Genomic DNA, 24,310 nt, shown 5'->3' on the forward strand with positions numbered 1-24,310 from the left:
TGTGGATGTTACCGTAGTTAAGTTGACAAAATGACACACAAAAATGGCGTACAAATGATAGGGGAAAAAGGCTAAAATGCGTACTCATGACACGCAGAGTGTCTGTGGAATGTCGTGGTGTTTATGCGCCTTACCGTGAGACCAGGTTGCAGCATAAATGATGCATGTTTATTTTGGTGGAAAATGTTTGCCCTCCCTCTCTCCGTCTTTCATTAACACCCACCCTCTCATCCTCTCATCCTCTCTGTTGTCTGTCTCCAGGTGGATGCCTTAAGTCATGAGTGTCCTGGGACCTCCGTCGAGGCGATCCAAGTGAGTGTCGCACACATTCCTGCTTCCCCTCACATATTTACCTTTCTGTAAGTTAAGCTGAGTTGCTGTCACACAAGCGCGAGAGAATCACTAACCCAGTATGTAGAAGGTGGTGTGGGTCAGGGACCTCGGGCACAGAGCGGCTCTGTTGAGAGTTGTTTGCTTTGCCTGGGCTCCTGGCTCTAGGCTCTTTCCCTCCCCCTCTCTCTCTCTCTCCCTCTCTCTCTCCCTGGCTGGTCCATATGCTCAGAATCTCAGGCTAATCTCATCCAGTGCCGGCCAGTCTGCTCTCTCCGTGTATCACTCCTATTTTGTGGGTTTACTTTCATGAGAAGTGACAGTGTGGGAGTTTTGTGACACTGACATCCAGAGGTGCAGGGGGAGAAGATGAAGAGCATGCAGCGTAACCCCGTCTCCTCTTCTTGTCATTGCAGTGGAGTGGCCAGATCGGACAGCAAGATCAGCGCCAAGGCCCTCTACGGTAAGCGCCTGCATGGAGGTGTGAAGGGAACTTGCTGCCCTTGTCAGAAGGAGTATTTTATTGTTGGCCTGTTTTCAAGACTTTGTCTTTACATGCCCTTCACCTGTAATTACACCTGCTCTTGTTTCTGTGGCATGAGTCACTGCAAACTGTTTACAGTTTAGGCTGTAATTTAGGAGCTTGTACTTAACTGTCAAGGAACAGTTATGAAATGTCTTCATCGCTCATTATTATTTCTATACTTCAAGGCAGACAATAATCTATATTTTTCTTGTCAAAAAATCTTATGAAAACAAAATCAACAATTAATTTATCCTATTAATAAATATTGCCTGTGCAGCCAAATTGTGTTGTTGACCTCTAATGTTGTCCATAAAAACACATAAATGAGTCACACTGTTGCACCGGGTGGGATGTAACTTCATTATAATTAAAACTTTTTGAGTCAATCCCACATACACCGTCCTGCTGCTGTAAATAGTCTTTAGTGCACCAAATGTGTGTTAATCCGCATCCGAAAATAGTCCCCAACAAATACACTATTTACTCCTGTTTGAGTTCGGGCTGGACGATATGGCCAAAACCTTCTATCCTGATATACTGTAGGTCATTTCATATCTCGATAACGATATATATCACATTATATCATGTTTTCTGGTAATAATAAATATATAGGTTGCGTCTGAAATTCCATACTAAGATGCTATTTAGTAAGCTAAAACAGTACATGCGATTTTTTAGCATGTCTGAAACCTTAGTATGAAACCAATAGTACACAAATGCATACTATTTCCGGTGAAATAATATAGTATGCAACACTGGACACTACAGCGGCATAAATATCCCAATGCAAACGTTGATGGACAGCCCTGTAACGTCAATAAGGCTTCAAATTAACTGTAAGTATAGGGTTTCACTTTGCTAGGTGTAATATATATTTTAAATTAATTTAGACTTTGATGCTCACAAACCGTCGTTTTGGTCACATGAGGTTGGCACGGGTTACCATGGTTACACGTCTCCAACCAGCAAGGAGGCTCTCAGGAAGTGGCGATGTAAATTACTGCTCAGTGCGTACGAAAAGATTCATACTACTGTTTGTTCACAGAAACGTATGTTGAACGATAGTACACATATTGAGTATGTAGTGCATAGTATGTGATTTCGAACAAAGTCATACTCTTCATAAAATAACCACATGGTAAAGCCTATTTTTGTATACTCTCGTGTGAATTAAATACTATACTATAAATATTAAGTACCGAGTATTTTCTCATTTTAAGAACTTGAGTGCAAAACGAACACAACAGTTTTAAGTGAAATTATAGAGAAAAATAAATAAATATAGGTCTAGCCTATATCGCGATAGAAACAATATAGAAATAAATATATAACAGATATTTTTATATTGTTTTGATGATATATATCGTCATATTGCCCAGCCCAAGTCTGAGTAACGTTTTCTAAAAACTACAGAGCAGCTGTTTTTGTTTTTTGAAAATGAAGCTGTAGTAACTTTGAGACTCATTTTAAAATCTTGCATCTGTGTTTGATATAACCAAACTGTCAATAGTCAAGCTGTGTGGATCAGCACTGTAATTGATTCAAATCACAACGTATTCAATTTGCTATGCAAATGACTGTCAGGAAATCCAACACTCTCACTCTGCAGCAAGTTGCTGTGTCCCCGCGGACAGAACACACACACAGACACACAGTGATAAGAGGGGGCCAAGGTCCTGCTGAGGGGCCCTGTCGTGCTGAGGCTGCTGACACCTCTGTCAGACACTGAGGGACATGGGTGGGAGGCAGGGCTCCTGAAGGGAACATGAGGTTCCTGCTCTGTGCCAGGCTTGCACGGCTTGCTGGGATTGGTTGTTAGATGCATCGGGCTTTTGGTTGTTTGCAGTGGGCGACAACGGGGTCTGAAAAGTGAAGTCAATGCTGAAGTACCTTAAACTTGCATTTTTTCTAATAGCCAGCAGGGGGCGACTCCTCTGGTTGCAAAAAGAAGTCAGATTGTATGAGAAAATGAGCCTACTTCTCACTTGATCTATTACCTCAGTAAACATTGTAAACATGAGTTCATGGTCTCAATCACTAGTTTCAAGTCTTCTCCAATACAGCATGATGTTTATTTAGTAAATTATGGTCCCATTTAGAGTCTAATAGACCATAAAGCAGGGTATGCTTTAGGGCACGGCTACGTTGTGATTGACAGGTCGCTACAACGGCGTTGTCCATGTTTTCGTCGTAGAACTTTAACCCTTTCACAGTGTGTTTTCAGTTCATGAAAGTTAACTGTTTTGGTCGCCTAAAAATGTCTTACTAAGCGTTCGGTTGTACTTAGCTCCACCCTCTCGTGTCACTTCTGGTTGCAAAAAACGCAAGTCCACAATCCAATAGGTCACTGTGACTACGTCCACTTCTTATATACAGTCTATAGTTGTTTGTCTGCACTTTGTAGTCACGTTGTGTGCAGATGTATATTTATGATGTCTGACTTTTAGTCTTTTGTGCATATGTTGAATTGAAGGATATGCTTGTTTTCTACAAAATCTACATTGTCATTGATCTATTATGACTGTGGTGAAACTCTGTAATACAGTTATGGCATGACATTTAATTTTAGCTGTTGAATACTTGTGCTAGGGCGTGTGTCTGTGTGTGAGACACTGAAGTGTGCTATGTTACAGTCGGAGGGAGGGCAGGGTGTGCCTGTTTTTAATGTGTGGTTGGAACAGGGTGGGGTTGCCCATGTTTTGCAGGTGAATAAAAGACGCATTGAAAAGTGGAGAGGAAGAGGCGGACTCATTCCTGGTCCTCCCTGCGCTGCCTCAGACATGAGCTCACTGGCTGCTGCCAGCACCTCCTTCCATGCTGCCAATATAGAGGAACATTGTGCAGCACATCATAGGCACAGACAGAAACTTAAACTGAGGTGTGACAGGACAACCTGCTCTCGTGCACGGCTGCACTGTTCCAAATATAGAATGGCTTCAAATGACAGATGACGGTATTGTAGCGATGCAAAATGTTCCCAAAGCATCTGACTGTGCAGCTCGTGAAATATTTTTGTGCCGTAAGTCATCCAAATATCCACAGGACGCAGCCACTCTTGTGATCTCAGTGAAATATCCCACTGTATGTGCTGTTTTTCATTGGCTCGTCTCATCCCGTGCGGCAGATGGTCACTGCTACCTTCTCACTGCAGGATGACAGCAGCACGCCTGTCCTCCTGAACCAGAGAGGTGGGCAATATGGTGCACCATCCATAGCACTGGGAGATATTTGGATAGATAAAGGTCTGCTGCTGAATAAACATGTAGAGGAACAACAGCAAAAGTCCCAGCTCAATATCCTGTATGCAAAACTCCCCACCGTCCACAGAGCGTAGGGAAGCACACAACAGATGCAAATAATGCACATCGGTGTCCTCCTACCTGATCTGTTATCAGCAGCTTTGGGGTTGAGCAGAGAGGTGCCACATCAGATTCATCATCCTAGGACTTCAGAGCATCCGGTAGCTTTCTTGAGTTTCTTGGTTTGTGGTTGAGGAGCATGTCTCTGTCAGGTAATGAGACTGAATTAACAGGTGGAAATTATCACTTTGATGTCGTCCTGCTCTGTTGTTTTTCTTTAACATCTGTGTATGTGTGAAATTCAGTTGTTCTGGTGTAGTTTCTATTTCTATTTCAGTTATCAGTGGCTGTGTTTTGCCTCTTACTGTTCTCGATAAACGAATGCACGATGTAAACCTGTATTCATTTGTTTTACATTAGTTTGAGAGGACGATTCTGTGGTGAATCAGCCTGCGATACTTTCTTGTGACATATGGTCAAATCGTTGTGGACACATCAGCCAGCCCAGTCCTATAGCAGTTTGTGAAAGTCATGAAATTGAATGTATTGATTTTTGTACATAGACTAGAATTTCACTTTTTTTTTTTCGAATAGTCAGCACGAAATCAATTCGTACGTAATCCACGCAATTGTGAACTGGAAAGTATTAAGAGCGGCGAACACTACATAGAGAGGTGGTCGGGGTGAATGCGTGGGTCAAAAAGCACCAGACTTTCGCCCAGGAGGCCGGTGTTCATGTCCCGTGTAAAACAAGAAGTCAAAGTTGATTTATTTTTCATGTAACTTCAATACTGAAGTTACCCCACTTCCGGGGTTATTTTAACCCAAGCCACGATCTTTTCCTAAACCTAACAATGTAGTTTTGTTGCCTAAATCTAACCAAGTCCATCTTTTCCTAAACCTACAGTAACTAAGTAGTTTTTGTCACGTAACTTCCGAACTTAAGTTACGCCACTTCCAGAGTAATTTTAACCCAAACCACGATCTTTTCCAAAACCTAATTAAGTAGTTTGTTGGCTAAGCCTAACCAAGTCGATCTTTTCCTAAACCTAACTAAGTAGTTTTATTTTACAAAGACTGGAGGGGAAATTGACACGTGCATCACGTGTTGCTGGACATTCGTAGAAAAAGGCATGAGAAATGTGTTGTTGAAAGTCGTGCTGAGCATCACAAAAAAAAGGGAAATTCATGTCTATGTACACAAATCAAATAGATAAAATTTCGTGACTATTCCACGGACTGCCGTGAGACTGTGTTGCAGTCATCAGCACACCTATTGTTTGAGTTCCTGGGTGGTTCATTCAGCCTTTTGATGTTGCGATACAGAATTTTATTCTTTTTATTAATCAAACTACATTTGCAAAAAGTTTCATGGTATTGTATACAAAATGTCTTGATTTTGGGTTGAGTCCTGTTAAATATCTCAGTTTCTTTACAGGGTAGTTATCAGGGAGGTCAGATTGTCTGATTGATCTGGGCCATCATGTATTGGTTTGATAATGTGCCAAGCAGCCATGTTTATTACTGGTCATTGACTCTGGAGAGCCCTGAGGATCTGCCCATCTGCCTGCTAAGTGGCTCTTATTGCGAGCTGTTGCAGCACTGTGAATTGATTGGCATAAATGTCAGGCCATTAATAAGACATGAACGGGCGAGCTCGACTTTCAGTACGACACCTGACGCTTGTGTTTCACCTGTGGGGAGCCAAAGCAGGAAGGAATCAGCAGAGAGGAAACGGCAGGAAAGAACATGCTTGCGTCAAAGTGACGGCGGTTGCTCTTTGAAGCAGGTTTACGTCACAGTGAATCATCAATAAACAGATATCAAATATTGGAATGTACTTTGGAGGCTTTACACACATTTTAAGTGTTATTCAAACAGCAGAGCTTTTGTGGCACAGTCACCATAAAGCACATAAACCTCTAAATGTTGACTCTACTGGGTTGGGGACAGAGAGAGACCTGATATGAGATCTGGCAGTGGAGTTGATAGGAACATGCTCTCATTTAACCGTAATTGTTACCTGCAGACTATTCACCTGGTAAATAGGTCAATGAGCACACTGGCACACTCATTCAACATCGGCCTGTTTGAAGACAATGGTTCCAGCCAACGGTACATGCCGTGCTGTGTGAACAATGGGGTCTTGAAAATAGAGTGAGCTCCAGTGTTTACAAATGACATTCAGACTTTCAACAGGTCACCACATTTGAACTTTATTGGTCTGGTTTTCACAGTCTGAGACTGTAGCTCTCCCCTCAGACCAAGCCCTTGTCAAATATTGTTTGACATATCTTCACCTGACTACACCAGATACATAAAAAAAGGTCTATCCTAAGGCATTTATTAGTTTCTGACTATGGTAAAGTGAGAAAAACAGTAAAATTCCTCACAAATACTGTATCTGGGAACTATCTCTTTAACCAAATCACACAGTTTAGGCTATTCTATGTGATCTTCTTTTGATAACTAATGCAATATTGTTTCACTTCCATTCACTGAGCCTCCCCCAAAACTGGTCGTTTCTAGAAGGTAACCCACAATTTGGGAAACTCTGGCGAGATGGTTAAGGTTAGGCATTGACCTCAAATGGTTATGGTTAGGATAGGTCGTCGGGCGGCGAATCTCGCAAGTGTTTTTGTACATTTTTTCAAGTTTTTCGCAATTTGTTGGTTACCTTCTAGATACAACCCCTGAAACTGTTTGGAGCCCCCCTGGGGAGGCCTACCTCCCACTTTGAAAACCTCAAAAACCTTTACATTTTGTACTGTAATCTTGTACTGGTTTTCAAAAATGGTAGTTCAATTTAATGCTTATTTTCAATCTATCTCAAACTTTAAAGCAGCTATATCAATATTTTTATAATATCAGTGCATCAAATGACAAAGTGAAAACAAGTGTCGCTCGCAGTGATTAACCTACAGAGAATTATCAACTGAATCTGCAGCTCCCCTGGGCTTTACGGATCTTTGTAGCGAGTTTCATCTCAATGTAAAGCTCTCCTACCGCTCTCATAGCTGTGTTTTTGGGTGCAGAAGGCAGTTTTCAGAGTAGAAGCTCTTATAACCCACTGTACACTACCTGTTCAGCACCAAACAGCAGACAGACACAGTTAGCTGGTGAACATAGTGGAGCATTTAGCAGCTAAAGAGTCAGGTATTTCCCTCAGGAGTTGGTGGAGAACAAAAACAGAGCTAAAAGAGAGTGAATATGTGACTCACATTCGCCAGACGGAAACAGAAACATGACTCCAAATAAATGATAATGTTGCTCCGTAACTGCTGGATGTTTAAATAAGCAACTGTTTGCTAACAGGTTTGCCATATTGACTTAACAGGTGATGATATTGTGTAGAGTCAGAATTTATTTTTTTTAATGTGGGAGAATGAGTGGATGTGCTTTTTATAGTGTGCAAATAGTTTATTCAAGTTTTGTTTGTGACCAGACACACAACATTATTATTATTAAGGTTTTTGTAGAGTATTTTATGTCTTAAAAAATGTCTGGAGTGGATCTCTATTGTTTTAATCTCTGTTAAAATCACTGGTAGCACTGACAAAAAATTATTTACAATATGCCGCTATTTACGGTACTCTCACCTGCCTTACTGCTCAACAGGTTTGTTCTAAAAATGAGAGCATTTCAGGCTAACTTTTCGGCATATTTAACATCTAGAAGGTTACATGTGCCAATTAACAATACTGTGCCACAGGTGAGGAAGTGAGCATGGTGCTGTGGAGAAGTAGCGTGACTCACCTTTGAACCTGCAATAAATCTGTGCCTGTAATTGGTGCCATGGGTGGAGCGAGATTTACAGTAATAACAACCTGGCCAAATAACTATAATATAAGAGGGGTCGAATTAAACCACACAGACTCTTTTATGTGAGATTTAATAATTAACTTCTCAGATAAGTGCCAGGACATTTTTGGACACAGAATTATGTTAAAAGATATTAAGTCAGTGTAAGTTTTACTGCACTATATTGTAAAATATACTGTAAAATACACTATCATGTGTCTAAACTAACACCTTACTATACATACAATATTTATGTGAATATTGAACAGTGTATTTGACTGTGAAGTCTAAAGTAAAAGCCACACACATTACGTGTTCATGTCACTTCTTTATTGCTCTGCTGGTCTTTTCAGCTCACTCACACTAGTGTTTCGTTTCATCTGTTCACTCAGCTGATACGTGCAACATGTGGGGTTTAGGTCAGTGTCACTGCCGGCTGTTTACATAGTCGGATTTACAGTACGATCGCAGGCAGGACTTGGTGGATTCTCACTTTTTCACTTTTATGTCTTTGTTTTCTTATCAACAGAACAGAGGAAAAAATACTCCAACTCCAATTATATCATGCATGAGACGTCGCAGTATCATGTTGAGGTAAGATCTGCTCTGTTTGTGTTTATCGGAAAAATTAAGTTGTGTGTTATAATTTTAACTTTGATTCCTGTATTTTAAAAAGGTTTAGAAATAAAGCAAAATATATGTAAAAATAGACAGCTTGGCAAAAGATCTGAAACTCAACCACTGCATATTGATTCAATGGCATTATAAGTATGAGAGGCACTTTAACACACTTTACTTATTATTAAGGATAAAAGTCCTTTTGGTACTCATTAAAGTGAAGTTAATATTTAATAGTTTTTTAATAGGAAATCTCACTATGAGTGATTCCAGACATTTGGGCATCGAAGATAACATAAAATGAGCTCAATAAAAATAGAATAGATAGCGAATCTTAAAATATTTATAAAAATGATGTAATCCAGCTGAGGACCTTTGTTCCAACTCTCTCTTTTTATCAACATTTCCTCTCACATTGCACTGAAAACTGCCCCAAAATGACAAAATACAAAAAAGGCTTGAAAAGAAAAAAATTATCTCATATACTTGAGGTCTACACAAGTACAGATTTATAACTTAAAAAAAAAGGTCCCTGACGTCATAGGAAGAACAAGATAAAAGTATAAAAGGCCTTACTCTAATGGCGTATTGTTCTTTTTGGCCAGAGATAAAAGCTGACACACTAGTTAATCTCTTCATTACATCACCTTTATGGGAATCTTTCATAATAAAGCAATCAGGCCTCTGATTGCAGCAACAGCCACGCTGGCAACAGCTGAACGCAGAGATGGCCATGGAAGTGGTAATATTACAGTTTTGATATCAGATAAATGAGTAATTCACACAAATACGTAACTCTGTCAACGTAATAGCTGAAGGAAAACAGGCCTAAATATACAGTACAGTTAACAGTTACAGTTTAAGAAACAGTTTTGGGAAATATCCTTATTTGCTTTCTTGCTGAGGGTTAAATGAGAAGATTGATACCACTCTCATGTCTGTATGCTCAGTATAAAGCTGGAGGCAGCAGCTGGTTAGCTTAGCTTAGCATGATGAGCTGACTTGGCTTGGTCAAAAGGTAACAAAATCCACCTACCAGCACCTTTAAAGCTCACTAATTAACACTTTGTATCTCATTTTTTTAGTAAAAAAAGCAAAGAGTAAAAATGTGGCTGGGAGCAGTTGCTTGGCAACTAGCGAAGACTTGTTTTTACACTTCCATTTTTGTACAGCTGAAACAAATGAGATATAACATGTTAATTTGTGAGCTCTAGAGGTGATAGTATGCAGATTTTATGTCAGCTTTGGAGAAAGCTGATTTCCCCCAGTTTCCAGTCTTTAAGCTAACTGGCTACTGTTGGTATCGTTTATCTCATCAAACTTAAATTAACTTTAACATTAGTGTATAATCACATGAATATAAGAATTGTGGTGTTTCTGTCAGCTTATGGCACGTTTCCACCAAGCAGTCCAGTTCCGTTCAGTTCATTACACATTAGAACGGTTATTTTTTTATTTCCATCAGCAAAAGTTGTGGATGGTACTACTCCATTTTTGGTACCACCTCGGTCGAGGTTCCAAGCGAGCTGAGCCGATACTAGAAGCAAAAACACTGCAGACCAACTGATCGGTCAGAGAGAATCGTCACTAGCGCGACAACGGAACATCCTGCATAAAAAACACACAATTTTTAAATAGTCAAGCTGTTGTCAATAGCGACCACAATTTTTAATTCACCCGACCCAGATTTTAAAGAATGTCTGCTTGCAAAATTACAACGCACTGTGCAACACTGTGACACCGCCAGCCACCGTTTGACTTCCGTTTCTCCTAAAGTAGTTTTATTATGGTAAGGATGGCCTCTGAGCGAGGCGACTCACATTACCGCAGTCTTGGAAAGGGAGGAGTGAGCAGGTTGCAATCTGCAACCGCACCACTAAATGCCGCCAGATCCTATATTACACCTTTAATCCAGCCAGTTAACTAGAAATAATGTGTATTTCAAATCATGTCCATCAACTTTCCAAAGCACACCTTTCCTACTTTCCATCCAGCTGTTTTTTAAATTCACACCAGGTCATAGTGCTCTCACTGCCAAAACTCTAATCCTTAATTTTTCCAACTGACTGTTTTCTCTTCAGCATCTCTCCACATTTGTTATGGACAAGACAGAGTCCATCACCACAGTGGACGATGGGATCAAGAAACTGGTCCTTCTGGACTCAAAAGACAAAATCTGGACCCAGGAGATGCTCCTGCAAGTGTCCGACAAGGCGGTCAGGCTGCTGGACTGTGACACACAGGTACGGCTCCACACATCATCACATTATGTTAGCATGCAATAAATGTCACATTTACAGTAGCCGAATGCTTGTGGTAGCTTCATATTTGCCGTGCAGATATGAGAGTGATATTCAGCTTCTCATTTCTCATCACTTTTAGAAGACTATTTGTAGTATTTATCTTACTGAAGGCTTTGCTTCCTCAGATAATACCTTGCGCTTTCTCTGCCTCCTCTTCCCCCCTAATTGTTTCTCTGTCGTGCTCCTGCAGGAAGAGTTGGAGAACTTCCCTCTTCCCACCATCCTCATGAGCCAGACGGTCCTGAATCAGACACGTTACCCCTCCGTGCTGCTGCTGGTGTGTCAGGATAAGGAGCAGCACAAACCCGACATCCACTTCTTCCACTGTGACGAGGTTGATGTGAGTCTCATTTTGACTGCTGCCGGCTTGGCTCAATTTGCGTCCTTTATTGTTCGTGCATGATTGGTCGGCTTTGTGTTTTGTGTCACTTGTAAATCCAAGCCACTGTTGTTGGAGCGCCGGGTCAGATTTCAGTGCTGTTGGTGGCTCTGTGCTTGGGTGTATCCTTTTACATTTTTTGTTGCCATGTTCAGTGATATTTTCTAAAGGGAGGATCTATCTCTGATAGGATGTAATACTATAACTTCAGATAATACCTCTTTATAGTTCCCTACCAGTAAGTTCAAAAAAATAGATTACAAGAAACGTTGGGTCATAAACACTGACCAGGGTCGGAGATCCTGAATAAAACGACCTTTGGATTATCACATATTGTTCACCTTTGTCTTCACTGAAAGAATATAAATGAAAGAGTTTCTTATCTATCAACACTCGGATGCTTCTCTAATTAAATGTGAAGAAAGAAAGAATAGAAAAGCTTGTTCAAAATCTTAAAGATGTGGTTTTTGGAGAAAAGTTAAAATGTTTTTGTGATACAGTGATGAATTTAATGTCACCACCTTTTGGCTGTATGTAAATATGTACAATAAGTCATAACAAGTCACTGAAGTTTATTTATTACACAGCTTTGTTAAATACTTGATTCTGATTGGTCAATCACAGCGTTCTGCGGTCTTATTTCTTTATAACAAACTGTTGTTATGTATAACAGACCGTTGCTATGTATAACAGACTGTTGCTATGTACAGTATAACAAACCGTTGCCATGAGTGCAGTTCCGATGTGGGACTCTGGCGGACCGTTTTTCTGTCAAATTATTGATTTCTTAAGTTAGTAGCCGTTTAATAAGTTGGATAATGTACAGCTATCGGGTCATTGTTGTGAAATCAACCCCTTCAAGACAATGCAAGACCCTGTCGGGATTTATTTCACAACAATGACCGGCTCGCTGTACATTATCCCTTACTTATTACATGTCTGTGTTGAAGACTCGATTCTGATTGGTCAATCACGGCGTTCTGCGGTCTGTTATTTTTTTATAGCAGACCGTTGCTATGGGCACATTTCTGATGTCGGACCTGAAAGGGATTCTTTCACAACAATGACCAGCTAGCTGTGCATTATCCCGCTTATTACACGGCTACTTACTGAAGAAATCTATATTTTAACACAAAAACTGTCCGCCAGAGTCACACATCTGAACTGCACCGATAGTAACGGTCTGCTATACAGAATTTACAGACCGCAGAATGCCGTGATTGACCAATCAGAATCGAGTATTCAACACAGCCGTGTAATAAGTTTGCATAATACTTGCTTAGTGGCTAGTTTGGCATGCCTTCAAACGAAGCTAGTTAGAGTGGAGCTGGAGCAGAGTCCATAGAGTTTGGTTCGGTTGACCAATCACAACAGAGTGGGCCAGCTGACCAATCGAAGCATGTAAACATGTTCTAGTAGAAAACCAAAATACAAGTATGAACCTGAAAATGAGCATAAAAGGCCCTCTTTAAAAGAGTTCACACTGCTGACGTCTCTAAAGTCTGTAGGAAGGGCGTCACAACAGCAAACGCTACAGTTTTTCAGAAGCCAGAGCTTTGTGACATAGATGATATTATTAAAAAAATATGAATGGATTACGTGTAACTCCAGTGCCTTTGGTTGTAGACTTCAAATCCAAATGACATAATATCAGAAAGAGGAAATTAACTAATTCTCACCATGCCAATAGCATTCCAGTGTATAATATCTAATTGATCACTTTGTCCTGTTTAGAATATGTAGAATCCATAATGAGGAAGATATTATTGTCAGTTTGCAATGAGATATTAAACTGCAAACTTTCAGCATTCAATTTGACATGGAGACATTGCAATTTAATGACTGTGAGTGAAACTGCCGTCAGGTCGTGTCTAGAAGGTAGCCCACAAATTGAGAAATCTGATCTGAAATCTGCAAAAACTTACAAAAACTCTTTCGAGACTCGCTGCCCGACGACCTATCCTTCCCTTAACTATTCAAGATCAATGCCTAATCTTAACCATCTCGCAAGAGTTTCCCGAGACATTGGTTACCTTCTAGACACGACCCTGCCGTCAGCCGTAAAACTGTACAAACATATGTTAAGTTTGACTATGTGTGTGTCTCTCCTCACTGTCTTCAGGCTGAGATGGTTCATGAAGATATAGACAGTGCCATTGGAGACAACAAGCATGGACAGAAAATGAGGCTTCAGACTCTGAAGTGAGAACAGTGCTACAGCTGACACACATATACAGTATACAGTATATACATATATAGTCTAATACACATTGACCTCTAATTAGTAGTTAGCTAACTTGATGTTAGCGTGCTGAAGGTCTCAATGCCTGCTCCTCTTCCTCCAGGGTGAACCAGGAGAAAATGAAGCGTCACAGAGAAACCATCCTCCCCCCCTCGGCCTCTAAGGGCCCCTCGCCTGCTGCGAAGGGACGTGCGGCAGCCACGAGCACACAGGGTGACAACACAAATACTGCACATGCACTCAGAAGAAAAAACCCTTTCTACATGCAAGGCTCACATTTTATACAATAGTTGAATGAACTGAGTTTTCTTTGTGTTTGGATGTAGATCGACGAGCCCCCGGACAAAATGACACAGAGTCACATGAAAAGCTGGCCCAGCGCATTGAGAAGGATGTGGTGAGTGTTTTTATCCATGCTGACACCTGTCATTACATTACTCAGCTCCTTTCAACATCTCATAATGATATATTCTTTATGCTAATAACCCCAGGGTTTGTCTCCCTCAGCAAATCCTCAACTGCTCCCTGGATGACATCGAGATCTTTGTGGCGCGGCTGCAAAAGGCAGCGGAGGCCTTTTCTCAGCTCAACCATCGCAACAAGAGTAAGAAGAATAAGAAGAAAGGACCAGCAGGTCTGTCTCCCTTTCTTCTTCTGTGGTGGCACGAATGCAGTGACAATATATTCATATTGCTCACGTCGCAGTGTTTGTGTCTCTTTGTGTCCTGTGGCCCGGGACGGTCATCCAGTGATGCATGTGTGGTAGCAAGTGGCCAGTTTGGGGTTCTGTTAAGTCATACAATACGCATTACTCAATTGGCATTACTCAGGTAATATTATTACTTCTTATCCTCTCCCTGGAAGTGCTGATCTGGTGCATTTGTTGGTAATTTTAATTTGTTATCATCAGTGCTTCTGTCTGAATTCTTGTTATCTTTTTTGCCCGACAAAGTCAAAATATTGGCATATCAAAAGAAAGCAAAATTCAGTTAAATTGTGCATGGAGGCTGGCATGATATGCAGATTAGATGAGTCAAAACTATTTGGATTGAAACCAAAAGTGTCATCTTATTTATGGACTGAGAGTGTAATAGCAGGTGGTTCCCCTAATTATAACTGTGCAAAGTAATAATATTACTGTAACATGTTGCTGAGTAATGTTTTGCCGCCCAACACTGGCAGTAGTGTGATACTGTGTTTTTATTTCAACACACCTCATTCCCTGTGCAGCGAGACATACTTTACACATTTTACATACATGTGACGCTAAAAACGATGTCAGGTGCCAACACACACACAGTATGTGTTGGCACCTGACATCGTTTTTCCACACATCATTTGTTAACAAGTAACACAGATGTGTGTTGTTCCTGACTACACAGACAGATGTGCTAAAAACGATGCATTCTCTATCTAGAGAATCAGTTTCTCAACTTTGGGGTCAGACTCTCATGTAGGGTCAAATGTTGATCAAAAGGTTGGTACAGCTGATGTAGTGATTGCTAGGTTTTTAAAATATATCTTATCAGTTTAAATGAAATCAGTTGGTCTGATTTATCATAACCTTTCTGTAATTTGGTATTCCCACACCCCTCAAAATACCAAGGTTGCGTCCGAAATGTCATTCTAACATAGTATTTAGTACGCTAAAACAGTATGTGAGATTTTTTAGTATGTCTGAAACCAATAGTATGTGAATTGCATACTATTTCCAGTGAAATATTACAGCATGCAAACACTGTACACTACGGCGGCATAAATGTCCCACAATGCGATGCGGTAGTGACGACAACGTTCTTAACAGACGTTGACGGACAGCTCTGTAAAATCAATAATGCTTCAATTAAAGGTGCTATTGATAACCTTGATAACATTCAGGTACTAGATGTCGTATTCTCCCTCCTATCCCCTCCATTGCATTTACTTCACAACAAGTCGTTGCCAGGCACTTATCGTCAATCTCAGCCGTTTATCCGTTTTTTTTCTACTAACTGACGACCCAGAGATATCACATGATACCAACGTTATTTATTTTCCAGGAAAACCCATACTTTTATTCGGCGCCTTTATAAAGGCTCTGTGCATATGTTATTTTTAGGGCTGTCAAAGTTAACGTGATAACGCGTTAACGCAAGTTAGTCTTAACGCCACTAATTTCTTTAACGCATTAACGCAACTTGCGATTTTTAGGTTGTAGCGGGCTCAGTTTTAAAGCTAGAGTGAAGATACTGACATTATATGAAACTAGAAAATCAGAGTAATCCATTGGTACCAACCAAATTTTGGCGAGGAAAGACTGGCATGGCCATCTTCAAAGGGGTCCCTTGACCTCTGACCTCAAGATAAGTGAATGAAAATGGGTTCTATGGGTACCCACGAGTCTCCCCTTTACAGATATGCCCACTTTATGATAATCACATGCAGTTTGGGGCAAGTCACAGTCAAGTCAGCACACTGACAGCTGTTGTTGCCTGTTGGGCTTGAGGATGCCGATTAATCGCGATTAAATATTGTAATCGATTGACAGCACTAATTATATATATATATATTTTTTAAATATTCATCTACATAAAAATGTTAAATGTTAAAGTGAAAGTATAAGATTTCACTTTGCTAGGCGTAATATATGTTTTAAATTAATTTAGACTTTGATTCTCACAAATAGTCATTTTGGTCTCATAAGGTTGGCACGGGTTGGCACGGGTTACCATGGTTACGCGTCTCCAACCGGCAAGGAGGCTCTCAGGAAGTGACGACGTAAATTACTGCTCAGTGCGTCCGAAAATATACATTATACTGTTTATTCACACAAAAGTATGTTGAACGATAGTACACAAAATAAGTATGTAGCCACTACATACTTATTTTGTGTACTATACTATAGTATTACTGAAATATGCAGCATATTTCAGATTCACAGTGTATGACTCTGGTCTCTGGGGTCGTGAGAATTTTGGGAGTTTTTGGGCCACAAGTTGAGAAACCCTGACCTAGCACATTCTTTCATGGGCTTCTACTCTCTGGTCAAGGTGAACTTTTTTGTTTATCTGCAGAGCTGTTTATTAACTAACCATTTCACTGAAAAAAAACAAAACATTTCTTTGAGCCGTGGCCAGAAAGTGAACCTTGTGTTCTGTGTGTAGTATGCGTGTACGGAGGTCTGGTAACTCTGGAGTCTGTGTGTGGTCATTGTTGCTCTGGTTGTTTGTAGAGGGCATGCTGACCCTGCGAGCCAAACCCCCCACTGAAGCAGAGTTCATTGATAGCCTGCAGAAACTGAAGCTGGCCCTCAACCTCTTGGTGAGATATCACAGCTCCTAACCCTCTCCTTGTTCATCATCAGTCGTCCTCTCCTCATCACCTTCTAACTGTGTGTATCTATCATGACTCCACCTGCAGGCCAAACTGAAGAAACACATACAGAATCCAAGTGCGTCTGAGCTGGTTCATTTCCTCTTCGGACCTCTGGAGCTGGTAAGAGCTATAAATCTGATGCAATCATCCGAAACACACGGTGATTTCTCTGCATCCACTCTAAATAAGTTCTCCATGTCATTGGATACCCTCAAAGCTGACTGAGCACCGCAGGTCCAGTCAGACAAAACTACTCTGAGCTTTTTTAAAATGCACAGAATCAAAGCAGTTCAGCCTTTGCATTGTCGCCATCAGACATTCCTCGTATTGTTTTTTTATTTTTTCTGGCACCACACCCACTGCCGCTCTGCTAAACTCTCTCACCAGACTGGAGCGACGTGGCTGTCAGCTCTGACTCAGGTGCAGCCACACTTACATAACGCTGGTTTCCCAAGCCACGGTGTTGGGCCACACCTTCGATACTGCTGGATAGGAACGCAAAGCTGTGATTAGGCTCTGCCAGTAGATATGGTGCAGTAACCTCTGGACACGCTGGATTTGCTTGATAAGGTCGTCGAGATAAAGCTGGAGCACGAGCTGTAATATTCAAAGTGAGACCCCACGGTCTCTAGCTGTCCTCAGCAATCAGTCTCAACATGCAGCAGCTTTAGATAAACGTGTAGTCTGTTTTTAATTGTTTTACAATGTAATTAAGATGTAGAGATTTGTGATGCATTCAACAGTCAATATTCTATCCAGGATGCTTCTGTTGTTTATTGCTGTTTATTTATTACTTTCATATCTTCTGAAAACAATAAAGCATCTTTAGATTAAACAGCAAAAATATATTGTTTAGTTTCATTTCTCAAGTGAACACTAGGGCTGGATATCAATATTATTTATTATTATTTGAGGATTGGCCTAGAGCTACAGCTATTAATCGACAACTATTTTGATAATCGATTAATTGTTTTGATGTTTAATCTGGTTTACTTATTCTGTAATCACGTCATTAATCATTTCCTGATTCAAATTAAGAAATTAAGAAACATGCTAATTTTAAACAGTGTTTTATAGTATAAAGTTTTCTGAGCGGCTAATTTTGTTTGGACATTATTAACACTGATGCATTAAGACTTTTGTCATATTTTCATGATACTCATACACATTATTAGAAAGCACTCGTCACGAGTAGTTGATCCGTAAACATCTGAATGCTTCCACAGGTGCTGCAGAGCTGTGGGAGTCCTGAACTGGTGCGTTCAGTAATCTCTCCTCACCTTTCCAAAGACACGGTCGACTTCCTGCGGGGACACCTCACCCCCAAAGAGATGACTATCTTTGAGCTGCTGGGGGATGGATGGACCAAACCCAGGTACATAAACAGATGCATTTATATACCACTTTTATCCAAAGTGCTTTACAGAATGCCTTTCATTCACACACTGACAGCAGTGAGCTGCGATGCAAGGCGCTGGCCTGACCATCGGGGGTTCAGTAACTTGTCCAAAGACACTTAGACATGGGTGCATTATTACGGCTGGCTCTATGGCTTAAAGGTCACCTTTTGACCATCCTGTCCCTGCTCCTGCAGAGCGGAGTGGCCCAGGGATCAGTGTGCTCCTCCTTATCACCCAAAGTTTCGTAACGGCTGGGAGCCGCCGGCGGAGCTCTTCAGGACGGCCCCATGGGAAACAGAGGGACCTGCGGGGTTTCTGGGGTCTCCCACCAGCCCCGATTACAGAAGACCCTCAGCTGAAGACGTAAGCATTTTGTTTGTTAGCCACTGTCTGTGAATGCACCGACCATTACAGGTCGTGTAACAATCTGTCTGCTTTTTCAGTATTATGGAACTCATTCCTCAACCTCGTCAAATGGGTAAGTATTGAAGCCCTTCACACACTTTGTTGTCTCTTCCACACATGTCAAAAACATGTCAAACTGTGATGAGAGGATATCATGTGTCCTAACAGGTCTTACAATGGGATGCAGACGCGCAAATATGCCAAAATTCGCTACCACTTTGTAGCACGAAATGCCAACGAGCTGTCAGTGCTGCAGGATGAGATCCTCGAGGTAAAGACAACGTCTTATTATCATCATTTTTAATTTAAATCAAATGCAGATGTACATTGTAGCATCTGGCAGGAAGGATTCAAACCCCTCGCTATCCTTCTAGAAACATAAATTGATCTTGTGTGAAGTTAAAACATTTCAACTTTGCTGAATGTGATTGTGTCTGCTGCAAACAAATTGTAAAAATGAACTAATGCCCAGTGCTAAACCATGAAAGGTCACTTCCAGCACTGAAACAATTTCAGCTGCAAGACTTGAGTTTAATTACAGTTTTCAATGTGAAATGTGTCTTGCAGGTGATAGAGGACGACAAACAGTGGTGGAAACTACGGAATCGCAGCGGTCAGGCCGGCTACGTCCCATTTAACATCCTGGATGTGGTGAAGATCGAGGAGCCAGAAGCCGTCTACAGCCAGGTGACCTGCTGTACACTGACATTGTAGTCTTTGATGAATACCCATAAACAGTACATGTATGTTAAAGGCCCAGACACACCAAACCGACATCAGAGAACTAGTGGTGACGAAGGCCGACTGTTGCGCCGCCTCACGTCGCCTTTGTCTGGGTTAGCGTTTACATTCTGCGCCTGAGTGAGAGGAAATAACTCTCCATACCAACAGGTAGCGGTAGTCTGTATTTGTCATTCAAGAAGGGAAACCTGAAGACCGAGGACGGCGGATATACAAGCCAATGTTATGATATCTACATGAAACAAAGCGGCGTTTACCGACCATTTTCACACCACTCTCACTCCCCACTTAGCTTCATTCCAGATGGCCATGTCGTTGTGAAAATTGGGATGAACAGGTGAGATGAAGATGAAAAATGAGAAGAGCCTTCTGTGTGCCCTCTTGACTTTACTCGTTGGCTTGCTTTCATCACTTCTGTTTCTCTTCTCGTGCACTGATTCGTTTAAGCTGAACAGCCAATCAGAGCCAACATGCTGAATTGGCCAAAAAGCCTCCGACACGGGCAGAATGGTGCGGGACACAGCGCAAAAACTAGGGTGACAGACGCTCATCGACGGCCCGAAATCAGCTGACGGCTGACCGTTGGCTTGGTGTGTCAGGGCCTTCAGTGCATGTGAGCATGCCCCACTGGTTAGCTAATAGCTCTGCACTTTTGCATTTATCTTTATCATTCCCACAGGCAATGTTTCCAGCAACTACACAGAAAACCTTTTAGACTCTTTAGTTTTGCTCCAGTATTAAGATACCAGTTTGTCTGCTTAAGTAGACTCAGTAGACCAGAATGCAATGCAGCCACAGGACATGTTGTGCTTTGAATAGACTTTTTCCGGCTTTTGTACCTGATATATGTGTGTCGTTTCCCTCTCATTTACGGTCAAAATCCTTATCTGTGTCACAGTCAATTCTGGGACATGGTTATCACTAATTAAAGTATAACTTCATGAGAGGGGTCAAAGTTTCTTTATCACTGCTTGTGGATAAATTTGTTTTCCTGCCAGGAATTGTTGCATCTGGGATAAAAGTACAAAAGATGATACAAGAGGACACAAACAGATAAAGAGACATTACATAAGTGATAGATAAGTAATCAGATGAATAAAAATTCTAGATATATAACAATGTGTAGTATGTATCAGTTTAATTATTTAACAGTTTACATTACTACAAAGTTTATCACAAGATAATTCATTGAACATCACAGATGATGTAAAAGGAGCGTTCGCAGTCATATCATCTGAACACTGGTCCTAGATCAGTGCAGCATCGGTGCAGCAACACGTTCCCACCCTCACCAAAAGCCTACATTCCTACACTGCTCGCAGTCACTCTGCATGCAGGTTCACCAACGCCCTGCAGCAGATACTGCATGCAGCCACTGTACTTGGCGTCAAATATGTTCACACACATACTTTCTCTTTTGGCTCCCGGGCAAAAATGCATCAACCACCGGTGAGATGAAATACGAACCTGTTTTGGGGATAAGAGCTGCTTTCTCATGAACTGTGTTTGTGTTTGTGTCTGTGTGTGTGCAGCAGGGCTACAGGACGTCATCTCCAGGTTCTCTGAGCCACGGAGACAGCTTCAACAAGGGTACGCCCAAAGACAAAAGTGAGTGAACACAAAAAAAGTAAACAAAGTCAGATCTTGGAATTACAGATATGTGATAGTTTCTCAAGTCTGCTGCCGTCCTGTTTCTGTGCTGCAGTGATGGATGAGGTCAACAATGAGTTATTGATGAAGATCACTGCTAACAAGAGCCAGCCGCCCGCCAGGAAGTTCCGTGTGGAGCGATCAACCGCCAGCCAAGTACCGCTCAACTTTGACTCAAACCCAGAGCAGGTGACCGCATGGCTCAGCGCAAAAGGTTTCTCCAAACCGTAAGTCACCCACGACGCTCATCAATCCAGCAAATCAAAATACCTTCAGGTTCTAACTGGAATATCAGGAAGTATTAAAAGCGGCATTGTATATTTCCTCACCATCAACCAGACGTGGAAAGAGTACTAGAATATTGTACTCAAGTAAAAGTACTGTTACTTTAAAGACATTTTAAAGTAAAAAAGGTACTCAAAGGTAAAAAGTAGGTCAGTTTAAATAGTACTCTGAGTAAACGTTACTGCGTTATTATTTTAAAAGGGGATGGAGGTGATGATATATGATATACTACTGTTAAATTAAAGCGTAGGCTACATAATAGATTGCATTAAACTTGTACACAGGTGGAACAACATCAGCAACAAGACTCCTTATGCCCAAACCAACAGACGGACACTCTGCAGTCTGTGCATACAACTGATTATCAATTATAAATATACAACTGCCTTCCTCTGTGTAGCCTCACAAGAACCAGAAAAGAGACAAAACTCATAATTAAACAAAAACGAGCTGCGGACACAACGGCGCCTGAAACTCATGTCAGAATCAACAGTAGAACAGACATACATTACTTGTCAGACCTCCCGATTTTCCCGGGAGACTCCCGCGATCACACCTCTCCCGTTTTTCTCCAGAATTTCACTCCTTTTTTCCCTTTTCGTTATCTCAACCTGTTTCTGGCACTGTAGAGCGTGTATAAGCTCTACTGTTTCCACCCGGACGACAATACAGCTACACCTAATGTCGTTTCCCGGTGGAAGAGAGCTGCTCGCGACCATTAAAAAATGTATATACATATACATATATATATAGTTTTCTTTCCTGAGAATTAACAGTAGGCCTATTTGACATACAAATGCTATTGCAGTGTACTTCATATTTTGTTATTTTATTTTAAAAGTCACCAGAGTGCAAGAAACAAAGTCTCTGAAACTGAAATTATTCTGGGGGAGAAACCCCAAACACCCCGCTTTGGTTTAGAAATCCTCCCTATTTTTAAAAAGTCATAATATTACGAGAATAAAGTGATAACTTTACGAGAAAAAAAAGTAATTTCTTCCTCCACAAATGAGGCAATTTCCCCTAGGTCCGTGTGGTTCTTTCTTCGGAATAATTGCAGTTCTTGCACAATCTTTTCAAGGTCCTGATACTGATGATAATGTGGTGCTGATGTGCCAAAAGATGAAGTATTTTGTTATTTGTGAAACCTATACTAATGTATAACTTCACAAGATGCTCCGCGTTCCTCATTTTCACACAGGCGGCACGCTGCTCTATTTCAACCTCTACAATAACACGTAAAATTACTACTTCATAATATTATGACTATATTCTCATAATATTACGACTTTTTTCTCGTAAAACTATGACTTAAATCTCGTAATATTATGACTTTATTCCTGAAATCTCAGATTTTTTTATTTTTCCTAAATGTGGTCCTAATACTCCGTCATACATTACAGCAAAGGAGAGACTGCACAGTTTTTATACACCACTTAGAGCGCACACACAACTACGTTGCTAGGTAAAGTCGTTGCCGCAAGAAGTGGTTGTTGACGTAATCATCTGCAGAGTTCAGCAGTGTGTTGTTGTACTCACCTTTCTGAACGGCACCCTGCGAGTCTTCTTGAGCCTGTGAAGTCCTCCACAATCTGCTCCTGGTTCAACCTGTCCACTCGTTCGTCCTCAAAGCATGATACAAGCAGTCCACTAGGCCTCTCCGTCCCGGTATAGCAAGTCCACTTGGCGTCTCTGTCCCAGTATAACCAGTCCACTCTCTGGTCCCGCTGCGATCCTCTAAATTAAAACGTTTTGAGTTGAATGAGGCTCTACCGTCACATCAGGGGTTGACAGTCTCGAACAGCAGGACGTCCTCACACACACTTGTGCTTGTGGATAAATTTGTTTTGCAGCTGGGAATTGTTGCATCCGGGATAAAAGTACGAAAGATGATTAGGACACAAAAAGATAATCTTTACAGATGTGACAGCCCGGCTCAAAGGCTGCGACAAAGTGGGAGACAGACACGAGGTGGCAGAGAGACTCTAGACTGAGGCAGCTATTTGAAGGGGAGAGCACACCTGGCCCAGGTGTGGCTCATCTCACTAACGACCCTCCTTCCTACAAGACAGAAAGAGGGGCAGCAGCAGCAACAAGCAAAAGGAGAGCTAGCGCCAGGGAGGAGGGGTCGTCACACAGAGATAAATAAGTAATCAGATGATTAAAAAGCCTTTATATATATAACAACCAATGTGTAGTATGTGCAAATTATCAGTTTAATTATTTAACATTTTACATTAATACAAAGTTTATCACAGGATAATTCATTGAACAGAAGCGTTTGCAGTCGTATCATCTGAACACTGGTGGAGAAATACAGTACATATATAATACTAATAAGTAAATGCATTGACTGTGTGCAGGACTGTTGAATGTTTGGGGATCCTGACTGGAGCTCAGCTGTTTTCCCTCAACAAAGAAGAGCTGAAGGCGGTGTGCGGAGAGGAAGGCGGCCGTGTCTATTGTCAGATCACCTTGCAGAAAGGACAGCTGGAGGTCAGTCACGCACCTGTTAAGACAAAGCTGTTTCATACACGTTTAGACCAAAAAAAAAGAAAAACCCACAAATGAACACCTGCTCAACACGTTTGTAAAACATGTCAATAGTGTTTAATAGATATGAATAATATCCACCTGTCTCAGCTTTCAGTCTTTATCTGGTCATGTTAAGACAAGTCAATACACTCATATAAAAGCTGGCAGTTAGACTACTGAACAGCAAGTACTTTAAATAACACTGTGATTCATTAATTATTGTAGAATTTCTTCTTAATGTTGTTGTTATTTATTCTTATTATATATAGTTTTACAGGAGGAGAGAACCAGAGCAGATGCATTTCATTGCATTTGAATGTACAGCTGTACTTTTTAATGTATATGACATGAACTTGAACTTGAACTAGGCAGGATTATTAGACAACTCCCCACATTGATAATAACATCATAACACGCAGTTATGCAGAACAAATAAATACAG

At 41.1% G+C, this 24,310-nt stretch overlaps 1 protein-coding gene across 4 annotated transcripts in view; it reads left to right on the plus strand.

The window, feature by feature from the left end:
* The window catches only part of eps8l2 (EPS8 like 2), a 48,226-nt gene that overhangs the window by 5,407 nt on the left and 18,509 nt on the right, over positions 1-24,310 (plus strand). For 2 of the 4 annotated variants that reach the window (XR_005206605.1, XM_037767397.1), the window contains exons 1-18: positions 543-793; positions 8,486-8,550; positions 10,656-10,817; positions 11,068-11,217; positions 13,379-13,458; positions 13,602-13,711; positions 13,825-13,895; positions 14,006-14,132; positions 16,710-16,798; positions 16,898-16,972; positions 18,079-18,227; positions 18,447-18,615; positions 18,696-18,730; positions 18,826-18,928; positions 19,225-19,344; positions 20,931-21,006; positions 21,104-21,275; positions 23,697-23,829. Coding sequence is in view for 3 of the 4 variants with exons in the window: in XM_037767397.1 (XP_037623325.1) it covers positions 700-793; positions 8,486-8,550; positions 10,656-10,817; positions 11,068-11,217; positions 13,379-13,458; positions 13,602-13,711; positions 13,825-13,895; positions 14,006-14,132; positions 16,710-16,798; positions 16,898-16,972; positions 18,079-18,227; positions 18,447-18,615; positions 18,696-18,730; positions 18,826-18,928; positions 19,225-19,344; positions 20,931-21,006; positions 21,104-21,275; positions 23,697-23,829 (1,980 nt within the window). In the remaining variant the exon portion in view is untranslated. Of the gene's footprint in view, positions 1-261; positions 313-542; positions 794-8,485; positions 8,551-10,655; positions 10,818-11,067; positions 11,218-13,378; positions 13,459-13,601; positions 13,712-13,824; positions 13,896-14,005; positions 14,133-16,709; positions 16,799-16,897; positions 16,973-18,078; positions 18,228-18,446; positions 18,616-18,695; positions 18,731-18,825; positions 18,929-19,224; positions 19,345-20,930; positions 21,007-21,103; positions 21,276-23,696; positions 23,830-24,310 lie in introns of those variants that run through there. The other 2 variants (XM_037767399.1, XM_037767400.1) reach the window with 2 other exon arrangements.

This window comes from Sebastes umbrosus, chromosome 4, assembly GCF_015220745.1.
Source record: "Sebastes umbrosus isolate fSebUmb1 chromosome 4, fSebUmb1.pri, whole genome shotgun sequence".
In the NCBI taxonomy this organism is placed as follows: Eukaryota; Metazoa; Chordata; class Actinopteri; order Perciformes; family Sebastidae; genus Sebastes; species Sebastes umbrosus.